Source organism: Nanorana parkeri, unplaced genomic scaffold (assembly GCF_000935625.1).
Source record: "Nanorana parkeri isolate BGI_ZX_2015 unplaced genomic scaffold, ASM93562v1 scaffold692, whole genome shotgun sequence".
Classification (NCBI taxonomy): Eukaryota; Metazoa; Chordata; class Amphibia; order Anura; family Dicroglossidae; genus Nanorana; species Nanorana parkeri.
Genome location: NW_017306960.1, coordinates 92,157 through 107,500, shown reverse-complemented (window position 1 = coordinate 107,500; position 15,344 = coordinate 92,157). Strand labels below are relative to the sequence as shown.

At 41.3% G+C, this 15,344-nt stretch overlaps 1 protein-coding gene across 2 annotated transcripts in view; it reads left to right on the top strand.

Moving 5' to 3' along the window:
• CMTM8 (CKLF like MARVEL transmembrane domain containing 8) overlaps positions 1-15,344 on the top strand; it is a 45,232-nt gene that overhangs the window by 18,073 nt on the left and 11,815 nt on the right. Inside the window, exon 3 of one of the 2 annotated variants that reach the window (XM_018563758.1) lies at positions 10,198-10,371. The exons of the other annotated variant lie outside the window; for it this stretch is intronic. Within the exon in view, the coding sequence (XP_018419260.1) occupies positions 10,198-10,371 (174 nt within the window). The remainder of the gene's footprint in view (positions 1-10,197; positions 10,372-15,344) is intronic. 2 annotated transcript variants of the gene reach the window in all.

Below are 15,344 nucleotides of genomic sequence, written 5' to 3'. Positions count from 1 at the left end.
TTTTTTTTTTTTTTTTTTTTTTTTTTTTTTTTTTTTTTTGTAGCTGTATTTTCTTTTCTTATGTGGAAAAGCTGGTGGTCTTCCACTAGCAGACTTATACAGGTGAAACTCGTATAAAAAGCACCAAAACCTGGTTCAATGGCCGTGGGATTACTGTGCTTGATTGGCCAGCAAACTCGCCTGACCTGAACCCCATAGAGAATCTATGGGGCATTGCCAAGAGAAAGATGAGAGACATGAGACCGAACAATGCAGAAGAGCTGAAGGCCGCTATTGAAGCATCCTGGTCTTCCATAACACCTCAGCAGTGCCACAGGCTGATAGCTTCCATGCCACGCCGCATTGAGGCAGTAATTGCTGCAAAAGGGGCCCAAACCAAGTACTGAGTACATATGCATGCTTATACTTTTCAGAGGTCCGATATTGTTCTATGTACAATCCTTGTTTTATTGATTGCATGTAATATTCTAATTTTCTGAGATTGTGGATTTGGGGTTTTCATGAGCTGTAAGCCATAATCGTCACAATTATGACAAATCACGGCTTGAACTATCTTGCTTTGCATGTAATGAGTCTATCTCGTATATTAGTTTCACCTTTAAGTTGCATTAGTGAAATAAATGAACTTTTGCACGATATTCTAATTATGCGAGTTTCACCTGTATATGCTTTTGCTTGCTTGTTGTTCTTGTTCCATTCCTCCCATGGGTCCCATAGCGGGTCTGTCTGTACTCAGTACTTGCCATAAGTCATCTTTGCTTGGCAGCATTTCAAGCTTGAACTTCCATAGCTGGTAGTTGGTATTGTTGAGCTTTGCGATTGCAAACTTCATATCAGAACTGCTTGCTATCTTTCAGTAGCTTGGTTGTGGCACTTGTTGACTTGCAGTGTTCTGTTTAGTTCCTGGGCCCATAGGTCTTGAGGAATGCTGAATAAGTGTTACTTGCTCAGAAGTACATTACATATATGCATACAGAATTGTGCAGAAAACATAGAAAGAAAAACAAAATTTCTATGTACCATAGATAAGCATGCACATAGACAAACATTGCACTACAGTGCCACCTACAACTCAAAAGACAAATTACAGTCAGTAATACAGTAAGAATATGCTGTTGCACTTCCAAGAGTATGTAATACACACAGTGCAGGGATCAAGAGTAAGTAACGCACAGAGCGCAGGGGTCAAAAATAGGTAACCTATTACCTATTTTCCCCCCCCCCTCCCACACACACACACACACACCACCAACCTTTTCCAGGACAAAACCACTCGCAGCACAAATTTCCCTACCCCTCCTGAAATGTACTCCCATTGGTGCTGCTTTGCGTCTGTTGAGTGTCCGGATCCTGATGCCACAACTGCCTGCATTGTGCTTAACTCAACTTTGCCAGACCAGAAGCATAGAGCCTAGGAGGAGTTTCACAGCACTTCCTCGGGTTTGTGCTACAAGCCTGAAGCTACCAAACCACACATTAAAAAATAATTGCAGGCAGTAATGGCATTAGTACCCAGAGCACTTACCAAAAGATGTGGGGCACATGCCCCAAGTGCCCTGAGGTAGCAACAACCATAGTGGATGTTGATCACTATAGCAAAAATTGTCATGTGCACCCATCCTAAGACTTTATAAAAGTCCTTCCTGTTTTGGTGCAGTTTGTCCTAGTTCTTCTAATCCATCATATATACTTGTACTACGGTGACTTGTTCCAGAATTGTGTCAAGAGTTACATTGGTGACACTGTGCCAACAGCGTACAATTGGAGAGTGATGTCATCTCTGAAAACTGGTATTTTCTTCTGTTAAAATGTAATGAGGAACCACATCCAGAGCTTAATTACTCAGCCTAACTGCTTAATCTTTCAGACAAGCATGTCATTGCTAGCTGTTGTGCAGCACGCTCTGTGGCATGGAGAAATTGGCACAGTTCAGCAGACAAATATTACCCACCATGATAATCGATTTGCTGTAAAAATATTTCATTGAAATGTCTTTGGTTGGTATAAAAGTATTTTGTAACCTGCTGGCTTATGATTAGTGTTTGATCAATTCAGTCACTCTGGCGATTTTCTTTTTTTTTTCCTTCCACTTTAGTCACAATGTGTAAACTGACATTTATTTCACTTGAAGGAAATATCCCCACTAAAGAGTAATCCCAGTAAACGTTGATCATTTGTGGTTTATGCATCTCTACACTACACAGAAAAATGACAAACTGAAGTGGATGCATCTGTACCTGACTTCATTCCTTGTAGCTCATCAATGTGTGAGATCACTATAGCCGGTAATCTGTTCTTGGGAACACCACTTCCTGAGTCTCTAAATGTACGGTACTCAACTTCTCCATTTGCAGCCAATGATGTCTTCATATCTCACTGGAAGAAGGGGATGTGTTATACAAGACCCCCAATGTGTCATCCTGTTTAGAAACTCTTAGCTGGAATTAAACGTAGAGGATAGTTTTTTTGAGGGCACTTTAGTTAGTTTCACTCAGTGGAGGGCACTTTACTTCCAGGAATCCTGACTATTTTGCACTGGTGGTTTGTAGTAGCCATACCTCCCAACAAAAGAATTTAAAAATGAGGATAAGATAGGTGTCAGGACATGTGGTGAAGTGACTATAGCTCCATAAATCCCCCAAGCAATTCTATATTTTCTGACAGCAGATGCCCTATAGAATAAAAAAAAAATGACTGCATTTTTTATGTCACACCATATTTCCGCAAATGTTTATCAAATGGATATTTATAGGAAAGAAAACACTAAAATGAATTTTATTGCACACAAACGCAATATAATATCCGATTTTTTGGCATAACATAAAAGATGGGGTCACGTTGCGTAAATACCAAACATGCTGTGCATTTAAAATGTTTGCACCTATGCAAGAGTGAAAAACTATGGTACTCAAAATTGTCCATAGGCAATGCTTTTAAAGCCTTAAAGTGATATTCAAGCCTAATTTTTTTTTTTTTTTTTTATTTCTCTCCCCCCCCCCCTCCCTGCATGGGTACCACCATCGTTCTACTGGAGGCACCCATGCGCGCTCGTGCCCCCTCATTTCCGCAGTGGCTTTCTGTATCGATGGACACGCACAGCCCTGTGGCAGGCCACGCCCCTGCCCTCTTTGATGGCAGAAGGAGCCTACGGCTCCTCTGACATCAGTATTCTCCCCCCCGCAACCCAGAAGTTCGGGGAACAGAGGATCGCTTCTGACAGGCGGCGGGGACGAGCGCAGCTGACAGGTAAGTGTGGGGGGGACTGGGGTAGAAAAAAGGCGCTGGGCCGTTTTTACCCTAATGCAGAGAATGCATTAGGGTAAAAATCGCCCAGACCTTAATACTACTTTAACTGTTCATCGGTTTAGTGTTAAAAGTGAATTTTAGCCCTAGAATTATTGTTCTCACTCCGAAATTTGCAACAATACCCAACATGTGTGGCGAAATAGTTGTTTATGCCCTTCACACACGTGTTTATTCGCATGCAGATGGGGGCAGTTTTCATTTTTATCATGTTGTTATTTTTTTCCTTTTTTAGCTTTTTTTTGTTTTCTTGCTTAAAGGGGACATTTTAAAAAGTTCCCCCCCTCCCCCTCCCACAGTGCTAAAGTAAGGACTTACCTTAAATGATGCCTCTTAATCCGATCTTCTTCTTCTTTCCTGTAGTTTTTAGCTGTAGTTCCAGCGCTGGTGCGGGTCTCCAATCCAGCGCTGACTCCTCTGTCCTCCTTTTCGCTCATGTTCCACAGAGTCTGTCGGGTGCACGCTGCTCCATATACTTACCTTGTGTCTCTCCTTGTCTCTCATATATAATAAAGTTAAAGGGTTTAATAACCCTTTAACTTTATTGCTATCAATAAGAATCATTAGTTGGTTCTTGTTTTAGCCAATGGATAGGTACGAGGAGATGTTTCTTTAGCTTATATTCAGGTGTTTTCAAGAGTTTTTCAGAAGCTCTCGATTGAAGTCTGGGGGGCTAAAAAGTCCGCATTCTGCTTTAAAAGTCACTTGCGTACCTTTTTGAGCTTCAGGTATTGAGCTATAGACATTGTATATTGTACGTTGTATATGAACATGTACAGTTTTTTTAAAAGCATGGGATTTTGGTTGTTGAGTGTTTGTTTTTTGTTTTAAGCTTCAAGCCACAAAAAGCTTAGGTGTGATCCAGGGCCTAGGGACTACTATCCAACTAGCAACCGTTGAAACAATAGGCACTTTGTTCAGGAGTATGTAATATACTGTACAGCACAGCTTACAGCGTGCAATGGTTTGGAATACAAAGTAAAAGAAAGAAAAAGCCCCTGTGTCGCTGGGGAAAAAAATGCTATGGCATCAGGAAGACAAAAAAAATGCCCAAGTGGTCAGTTGTTAGTAAGAGGGAAATATGCTCCTGCATTAGTAGTGGAATAAATATGCCCTGGCGTCAACAGGAGGGAAAACATATCCATGCACCAGCAAGAACAAAAATGCCTGTCATAGGTAGATTATCGGGGTGTGTGTGTGTGTGTGTGTGTGTGTGTGTATATATGTTTATATATAGACATATGTATATGTATATATATATACACACATATACACACACACACATTCCACTGTCAGACCCTAAACCAGTGGTAACCCTTCCTCTCCCTTGCTACTGTTCAGACCTCTTACCAGCAGGGGCCCATGCATTTCACAGTCGGAGTATCCTAGACTTCCTCCTGGTTCTGTTTAATGTGACTAAAGCATCAGGCATAAAGCTAAACTATGGGGCAGGATTGTATAGGGGTGTGTAAACTCATCTGTGTTTTGAGGTTCTCTAAAATAGGCGACCGAAAATTCATTCTTGATTCTTTACCATTTAATGTAACCACCACTTTAAAATAAAATAATAGGACAGTATATTGTGTGAATGTAATCACCCTTCCAGTTCTATTGACTTCAAATAATATAGTAAACTGCATCATTGATTTAAATACATATAAACTGTATTCAAAACAATTGACAATAACCTTTTTAATTAGGCTTGGGAACATGCGATAAGGCTGTGATTGCAAGTACTAATGTAAATTAGTGATTTCCCAGTAATTAGGTTTTTTTATTTCAACTAATAATTCTTCTTGCAAGAAAGATAACAGTGGTAAAATGATAGGATATTCTGTAGCATTCTCCTGGGTAAGCAGTTTATTGTATATAATTATATTATGGCTTGTTAACGGTCTTTCAGGTGCAGGGATTATCACAAGAGTGAGTGGCTGGTTTAAAGGCATTCATAAAGATTTGCCATGATATGTAAAGTATGTTCACTTGTTGTTTTGACAGCTTTGCATTCATCTTACTACTATGCCCTCTGCCCCTTCTACAGTTGTGCTCCCTCTCCACTGCAGTGAAACCTTGCCACCTATGTTGCTCCTCTACTGTTGTCTTCTTTTTGCAGTGCTGGGAAGCCATGTTACCTTTGTGCTCACTCTGCCCACAATACTCCTCATTCTGCCCCTACTACTGTTTATGCTCCCTTTCCGCTGCTGTAAACCCTTGCCTCCTCTATCCCCCCCCCAATCTATTGTTGTGCTTCGTCTGCACTTCTGTGCTCCCTTGCAACCTCTGTGCCCACTCTCGGAGCTCTACTATTTTGCTTCCTTTCCACTGCTGTAAACCCTTGTCACCTTTGTACCTAGTCTTACTGCTTTATCACCTAAATCTGTTGTTCATGTTCCTCCCCAGCACTGTTAGCAGGTGTGGGTGACTGTAAATCCTGCGCCGCAAATGTGTCCATGCCAGCCAGTCCTCTTGATATTACTGTACTCTCTCTTCTGGATCATGAGGTAGCCCCGCCACTGGACAGCCAATTGGCAGCACGGAGAGTAGCTTAGCTTTTGCAGTCAAATTGGCATAACTCCTACTTTTACATTTGTTACTTGTTCCCATTCACATAGGAGAACTTGAAGAACTCCAGATAGAAGCATCCTCATGTCTGATACACTGTATTAGACCCTTGCAGTGCGACTACCAGTGCGCTACACAGGTAAACTGCTAATTTTTTTTTTCTAGAGGACTCTATTCGACGCCATGACTTCACAGGTCATTCGACAACTGGAGCCCAGGGGAAGAAGAGGGGGAACACAACCTGTGCAGTGGGTCTACCCTAATTTTTATTCTGCCCAGAGTTGTTCTTTTAAAAAAAAAAAAACTACTTTGCTTTCTCTTCTAAGTTCCAAAATGTCCCTGTAATGTTTTGTTCAGCAATATTCTGAACAATAGAAGCTGCTTGTAGAGTCATGTGTATAATCCTGCTCTAAAGAAACAAATATAAAGATAAGACATATTTTATAATTATTTTTAGGTATGCTGTGTGAATGGGAACAAATAACAAAACATACAGTGGGGGGTCAAATTTGATTGCAAAGGTAGAATTACACTTTAAATGTGTATAGGCAATCCTTATACAAGAAACAGGACTGTGATAACTGAACCAGAACTCAAAAAGTTATCATTGATGAAGAATGAGCTGGTGGTTTCCCTTCTGATTACCGATGAAGCCGGCAGCCTTGGTTTAGGTGAGAGACCTCTGGAAGTGATTGTGTAAGTGCCTTTTTATCTGTGCCATTGAGAAGAAACGTTAACTATAGCTGACGTAGTTCTGGCATTTTGATGCCTGGGCAGAAATGTGGCTTTCTTTGAACACATTCCCACAGAAGAAGAGTGGCTCTGCAAATTTGCATTTCAATTTAGCCAGGAATGATATCATAGCTGCAGATATTTGTTTTTTTCATTTTTGTTACTAAAATGATCTCGGTGCACCCCCTAGTGTTAAAAATAAAAATATCTAGAATAGCTGAATTTGATATGTTGTACACTGATTTAAAAATATTATAATGGTTTCTAATAAAAAAAAAATATGGTTCAGTGTCTCCTGCAGTGCTGTACTGATCTGCAAAAGCATACACAAATACATGAAATGAGAAGAGCTTGCAATCTAATTTCAGTTGAAGATTTCTGGCTTTCCAGGGGCAAATGTATGTCATTCCAGAGTCTTGGCATCCATTTCAATAAAAACTGTATGAAAATAAGAATTATTTGATAATTTCTGGTGATATAAAAAATTGTTTCTTTACATCTAATTCACTGAGAGCAGAGTACAGACTATGACCTTCACTATTCCAGAGTACCAAATTCAGAAAGCAAATCTATATGAAAAAAATTAGTACAATCAAAGGGAACTTGTACAAATGTGGTACCGTGCGTTTACCACATGCTATCACACAGAGCACTTAATGTGTGGGACTGTGCGCTAGACGCACCTCCTGGTGGCCTCAGTGCATGCACTACTTTTTTCACTGCAAAGTATTATACTTTACATTCAGGGGCGTAACTAGAAATCACAGGGCCCCATAGCAAAATTTTGTATGGGGCCCTGTGACTTCTAGTTATGCCCCTTGCAGAGCCCAGTTGAGATCCCACCTGAGGGTGACCATGCAGAGCCCACCATAGACTCTCTATGGTGGACTCTGCATGGTCACCCTCAGGTGGGCTGGTCACACTCCTTACCTGCACGATCGCTGATGGGCCCCACCTCCTCCACCATCACCGGGCCCTGCCTCCCCCTCCACTGCCGGGTCTAGCCTGCTCCACCGCTGCTGCTGGCTCTCATTAACTCCGCAGCGGCTGTGAAAAGAACGCGCTGCTGCACAGATCACTGTCGGTGATCTAAACAGCAGCTCATTCTTCTCACAGCCGCCAGTGAAAGACACCAGCATAAGATGCCATAGCGACCCAGGCGGCCCGCACGGCATCTGGCTAGGCCCCCCTATGCCCCGGGCCCTATAGCGGCCGCCTGGGTCGGTATGGCGATTGTTACGCCACTTTTTACATTATACAGCAATGCAGAGCAATATGAAGCTACATACTCCATGTTGCTCACCAGGGCTGTGTGGCATCTCAGGAGACTGTGCACGTTGTGACCTGGGTTGTGTGCACGGTCTGACCCGGGTTGTGTGGGGTCACTTCGATGTGAAGGGGATAAACCCACTTTTTTGGATGTTTTCTGCTTTGGGTCCCCTTTAAAATCTATGATCTTTTAGACTGCAGTGCCTTGAGATTTTGCATCGGGTTCCATTACTGAAAACATGTTGAGAAATGCTACTTTAACGTATAGATGCCTTTGGTTCATATTTGAAAATGTATGTGGAACTAATCAAATTCTAAATCCATCTTGTCATACTGTATAGGCAACAACACCATGTAAAAAGTTTGCAGACATATAAAGAGACTTTCACCGCTTCATCAGTTGCTGGCCAGGAGCCATCCACCCTCCACAATCCTAATGTCTAGAAATAGCCGCACACCACTATTTTCACTAGGGATGCACCAATACTAGTATCGGTGCCGATGCCAAGTATTTGGACGAGTAGTCCACTCGCACAAATGCTCCGATGCCTAGCCCGATACTTCCGGTATCAGGAAGCTGGGCAGCGTGTCATTACATGCTGCCCGGCTTCCTGATTGGCCGGAAGCCGACTCCATGCTCTCGTCACTTGTGACTGCCTGGCTTCCTGATTGGTCGGGAAGCCGGCTTCATGCTCCCTAGTTACCTCATGACGAGGGAGCATGGAGCCGGCTTCCTGGCCGGGCGCCACGTCATTTCACAGTGCCTGGATTCCTGATTCGCCAGAAAGCCGGCTCCATGCTTTCTCATCGCCTAGTGACGAGAAGCGTGGGGATGGCTTCCCTGCTAATCAGGAGGCTGGGTGGCGAGTCATTACACGCTGCCTGGCTTCCTGAATTGGACTTCCAGTACTCGTTATTCGGTATACCGGGGAAAAAAAAATATCGGTGCATCCCTAATTTTCACCATACATTTAGTTTTATTAAAATCCATCAGCCAGCCTGCAGCTGGACGATCATCAGGCGGGGACTATATTATGAGTTTTTGGGATCGAAATGGGAAGGGCTATACCCCCTATCAGGTTGTTTTTTGCTGTCTTTTTTTTCTGGTGATAATGGTCACAAGGACAGTTTATTGGAGTGAATCCCCCCCTTTAGTACAAAGACTGCAAAAAAATAAGGCAGAGGATCTAACCTTTCCCCCACTCTATCGAAAAATGTAAAACAAAAGAAATGTTTTTTTCCATTTGCATACACTATAAAGTAGTATTAAACTCTTAAACTATTGTTCTAAAATGAATGCAGAGCCAATGAATATACATGTGAAACTCGAATAATTAGAATATCGTGCAAAAGTAATTGCAGTAAGTGCTGCAAAAGGGGCCCAAACCAAGTACTGAGTACATATGCATGCTTGTACTTTTCAGAGGTCCGATATTGTTCTATGTACAATCCTTGTTTTATTGATTGCATGTAATAATCTACTTTTTTGAGGTTGTGGATTAGGGGTTCTTGGGGTTTTCATGAGCTGTAAGCCATAATCATCACAATTATGACAAATCACGGCTTGAATTATCTTGCTTTGCATGTAATGAGTCTATCTCGTATATTAGTTTCACCTTTAAGTTGCATTAGTGAAATAAATGAACTTTGCACGATATTCTAATTATTCGAGTTTCACCTGTAGATTGCCCAGCAAAGCATTTCTTTACATTCTTGTCCAAGCACTTAGTCATCATGTGTCCACTCAGCTGGCTCCAAGTCTCTCAGCTCAACTTCCCTGAAATTCCTGTCCAGTACAAGATCAGAAGGGACAGAGCATACTCCAGCAACTGTTCTACTAGCTTGAAGGAGAGGGCAGCAGAGATCAGGGGAGTAGATTGCCTTGCTGTGTGTGTGTGTGTGTGTGTGTGTGTGTGTGGAGACATACAAAGATTACTAGCACGCACACACAAAGGTGGCTCCATAGGACCCCACAAGGGAAATGAGCCAACCTAAAGCATGGTATCTGGACCAGTGCTCAGGTGACAAGCTGATTCAGCAGAAAATGCAGAATGCATTGTAAATTCATTTGAAATAGCCTAAAAGCATTTTAACTTTAATTTCACGAAGTACATTGAATACTACCAAGACTATCATTTATTGGTGATTTTTTTTTTTTTTTTTCAACAAAACAACTCCTCCGGTTTCACATTGCTATAGTCCATTAGGCCTGTCACAATGAAGTTGTGTACTTGACTTATCTGTACTAATATTCTGCCATATTCCCCTCTAATTAGTACTTTCCAAAAGCCTTTTTTGTTCTGAAATGCTATCTCTTTCTTTGGTTCTCAGGTGTTTGGTTTGCCAGTCTGGGCACTGATCGCTGGCTCCGAGTACTTCCTCTTTCCTGCCTTTGGCTGGGTGATGTTTGTAGCAGTGTTTTATTGGGTCCTTACTGTTGTTCTTTTAATTATATACATCACCAGAGCATTTACCAGAATTTCCAAGGTGCCTTGGACATTAGTAGTAAGTAAACTTTTTTTTATTCCTCTTTTACTCAAAAAGAAATGTCAAAGGTCTGTAATCTTCTAAAGGTATATGACTGCAAGAGGACACAGAATCTAGAATGATGCTTAGAGATAAAATAAAGGATCTGTGAATGAGGAGATTGAATAACATGGGTACTTTCATGTGTTTGGTTATTCTCTGGTTCTTGATCTGTTTGCATTAGGTTGACTAACCTGTGAAGAGTTGTAGAATCCGTGAATCCAAAATATTGGTTTTCATTAACTGTGTTCAGAATAGCTGGAGAGTTCTGATTTGTCTGTAGGTATCTGCTGATTCACAACTTCATATACATTGAGGGGTATTTATCAAAACTGGAGCAGGCAAAATCTAGAGCAGTTGCCCATGGCAAGCAATCAGCTTCTCTCTTCAGTTTGTTCAGTTAAGATTTTTTAAAAATGAAAGAGAAGCTGATTGGTTGCCATGCACAGCTGCTCCAGATTTTGTCTGCTCCATTTTTTGTAAATTCCCCCCAATGTCTTTAGACCAACTCCCATGAGACAGAAAAGAAGGTCTTGTGATTTTATCAATTTATGTTTTAGCTTTCACTTCTCAAATCACTTTGCATTTTGTAATATATGAACGTTTAGTCTTTCATTCTGCAGTTTTGGTTGTGTGCAATGTTAAATTTGGTCCTATCATACTTATACAGAATAAGCTCATTTTAAGCAAAGAAGCTGAACGTTGGTCCTCTTGCCCCTGGGCTCATCTAGGTCCAACAGAGTAGAGTTTTTTCCCGTGTCCATCAGGGCAATGATATTCCCATAGTGACCTCTTCCAGGCCCACAATACCCATGATATCCCCAGAGTTGTCTCTTCCAAGTCCAACAGGTGCATGATCTCATTCAGGTCCAACAGGCTTATGATTTCCCCCAGAAACACAAAGCACACAGCTCCCCCATATCACGCGTCCTTGTAATCCACATTCGGTGCACGGATAACTCTCTTCTGGAGTGAAGGGCTCAATTCAATCTGTACAACCAGCAAACAATGACCTTCCCAAGAAATTCAAACGTTATTCCACATCTATACAAGGAACAACCGCTGATGCGGATTTCCCCAGGGTGGTCTCCTCCAGGTCCAACAGGCCAATGATTTCCCCAGAGTGTTTTTATTAAAGGCCAACAGGCCCATAATATCCCTAGAGTGGTCTTGTCCAAGTTCAACAGGCCAATGATTTCCACAGGGTAGCGTCTCCAAAGTCCAACAGGCACATGATATCCCCAGAGTAGTTTCTTCCAGGGCCAACATGTCAATGATATCTCCATAGTGCTCTCTTCCAAGTCCAGCAGGCCCATGATTTCCCCATAGTGGTCTCCCTCCAGGTCCAGAAGGCACTGATTTTTCCCACTGCTTCCTCCCTCATGCCACGGTCCAGGGACCGGACCTGTGAGTGGTTGAACATTCACTGGCTGGCTGACTTCTAATATTCTAGTCCCTCAGCTATATCCTATCAGGAGGGAGACCATTTCAGATCACAAGTAAATGGGCACCCTTGTTCGTGTTTAGAGATAGTAGAAGCATGAGGGGCAGGGGAACCCAATGTCATTTTTGGATTTTTAAGATCCACTTTAGCATGAATCCTTGGCAAAGGTAAAATATAAAATATATATATACTTCTCTACAGTATTTGGTATATTTTCCTTGGGTTTAGAGGTACTCTAACATATCAAAAAAAGCAGATGCAGGCACCATGGGGTACCAACTTTGGTATTTAAACCCCTTCATGACTGAGCTTGTTTTTGGTTTCTGTTCGTAAATGACTGACACACTTTTGACATTTTTGCTGTGTGATTCTTCCACGTCAGTAATATACTTTCTTACAAAGTGCACCCACACATATTATATATTGTTTTTTAGAGGACAGATAGGGCTATATATTTATATCACATATGTGTGTCTAACGCCTCACTTAGCACAAATACAAATTAAAAAAAGAGGAAAAAACGTAAAAAAAAACTTTTTTTCCCAGTTTTGATTTGTAGTATTTTTTTTTAACAAAACCAGCACAGCTAAAAAAAATGCAATACATACATTCATTTATTTGTCCCTTATTTTTAATTTTTTTACACTTTTCACTATTTTTTTTAATTTATTTACACTTTTCCCTTTTTTTATACTGACAAATTTTATTTATTTAATTATATCAGGCAGTCATTGTGAATTAATCTCACTATTACTGCTTGATAAATTAATACATTTTTTTATTTATTTTTTTATTATCAGGCTGCTTCAAACTTCAGAACAGCCGATAAGTTAGTGACACTGATCCTGCAGCAGTTCAGGATTCAGCTGTCAGTGAATGTTTCAGAAAACTTAAACATTCTACTTTCAAGAATAGATACATTATGTGTCTAATACATAACATTTTGTATCTATTCTTGAAAGTCAAAAGATAAAAAAAAAAAAAAGCCAGTATAGCTTGAGAGAGATATCTCTCGATCTATACGAGCTGTCAGAATGCCAGCAAAAGCCGACATGTGTCTCTGCTTTGCTGTGACTCTCAGACACCCGATATTAAGGTATCGGGTGTCTGAAAAAGGTTAACCCTTTCAGTAATGGATCTCTAGATAGTTAGACATCTATTACTGAAAGGTAACCGCTGATTCTCAGCGGTTAGCAGCCTTCTAGTGCAGCAAATAACTCGTCACGTACAGTGTACGTGACGAGTCATTTGGTCCCTTTGTGGCTGGACGTACAGTGTACGTCTCCCGTCACGAAGGGGTTAAGCCTCAGTTTTGTGTCTTGCGACAATTACGTTTTTCAGAACAAAAAGTACTTACTTTAATCTGAACAGTACTGGGATCCAGAGGCTGCATTGAGTTAGACTACACTACAGTACAATGCTCTATGCCTCTTTGGACACTACACAGAAGACTGTATCCATATAGTTAATTTTATTCATTTGTAACATTTAAAGTAACCTATTGGTAAATAAATAATGGTGCTGGCTTGTTTTGAAAGGTCCATGCTCTAGGCCCATCCTGCTCATCTTTTCTTCATGTTTGGTGAGGTACTGACCTAGAACAAATGTGTACATATAAGGTTAGTCAGCACGTCACTGGCTACATGTTTGTTCCTTGTCAGCAAAGCTAAGATTACATTGACCACAAGGACAGGTTTCCTTCATTTTGGACACTGGAAGATGCATCAGAAAGCAGATATTTCATCTGTGTGAATGTCTGCAATTCTTTAGGCAATAGATACTCTTTAGTTCCACTGGCCTATACCAATCTGTGGAATTCCCACACTCTCAATAACTCTCATGGTTATTGAGGTGTGGTGAATGAATACTACCTAAAGAATCTTCATTGGTACCTTTTTGAGAGTATTCAGGGGTCATAGTTTTGTTATTTCATGTGGGAACAGAAGTCAACCATATGGCTCTGAGGTTGAGGGATGGGAATTGTTGCATTGCACATCTGATTGTGGCGCATTGCAATTAACAAACTATTATGTTGCAGTACATATAGGTAATTAGGTGCAGAAACCATGATCTTGACTGTCTTGCGTCATCATCCTCTTGGCACACTTGGAATTTTTAAACACTTGCCATGCTAGTCACATCTTGCTGTTCAAACCCTTCAACTTGAAGTATTATTTGGTGCATTCATATTCAATAGTTTATCTGACCCACGGTCTGATCTCACAGCAATGGAAGTCATTGAATCACTGAACCTACCACAGAATTTCTTACCAGCTCTTCGACACTTGTAAGTGAAACTCTGTAAAACTATTAGAAGTGAAGCCGTGTGTTAAATTGCTTGCAGATGTAGGGCTGTGTGTGACTACTGCTTTGGTGTATGCTTTAAAGAGCAGCAGATATGATTTATGTTATAGCAGCAATCTGTATATGTAATCTTAAATTATCATTATTGTGGTGGATATCTTACGGATTTATATTTAAAGCTGAAGGAAAGTTAGAAAAAAAAAAGATCGCTGGAAGGTAGAAATTTTTGCAGTAGAGACATACGAAGTCTCCTCTGCCCAAGAAATTCTTCCTTTCTTCCACCAGCGGCATGCACTGTGAGGTACACAGTCAGTCATGACATCTCTAAGATGTAGGAGGTAACTCTTGTGTGCATGCACAGGAGTTGCATGATCAGTGGCCACCCTATGGCCGAAGAGAACTTCTGAGAACCTGGAAGTGTCAGCAGCGGGAGATGGCGCTGAGGACCAAGTATCGATTCGGCAACGCTGGAGAAGGGAATACTTTTAAGGTAAGTGCGCCCTGATGTGCAAGTGTACTTTGAAAACTTGCACATTAGGGCAAGCACAAAACCCCCAAGGTGTTGTCTTGTTACCTGCTTGACTTCTCACACAGCTTCCCACCTCCTCCAAGTACATCATGGAGTACATAACGGTGCCAAATAAGAGTCCAGCAGTTGTTGTTTTTTTATTCGTTCATTACTATGAGTTCACTTGGTTCAAGTCTGTACCGTGGTCTGCCACTTAGGCTGCATTCACAGCAGCCGCTGCACTGCAACGCACGGTGCTGATGTTCCAATCACGGCATATCACACTGTTTGTTTTTTATGTTAGAAGTCTCTCCCAGTTACATATACCTTACATGCATGTGTTCATTAAAATCAGATGGCGGGGCGGCAAGGTTGGTTTTAATTTAATTTATTTTTTACTTTTTTTTTTTTTTTCTTTCTCACTTAACTTTTGACATGACATAGCTAAAAAGCACCTATGACAGAATTTGGAGGTGACAGGTTCTCTTTATGGAGACATCAGGGGTCAGTGCTCTCTAATACAGATCATCAAGCACAGGAATGCGCTTGATTGTCTGTATACTTGGCACTTTAATTGGCTGCTGACAACTGAAGCATGAATGCTTCAGTGATCACAGATCAGATTGGGAGAACGGATGTTTCCGGTCTGCTCCCATTCTTCATCCTGAGACTGTGTCATGGTCCCTGGCTTCCCAG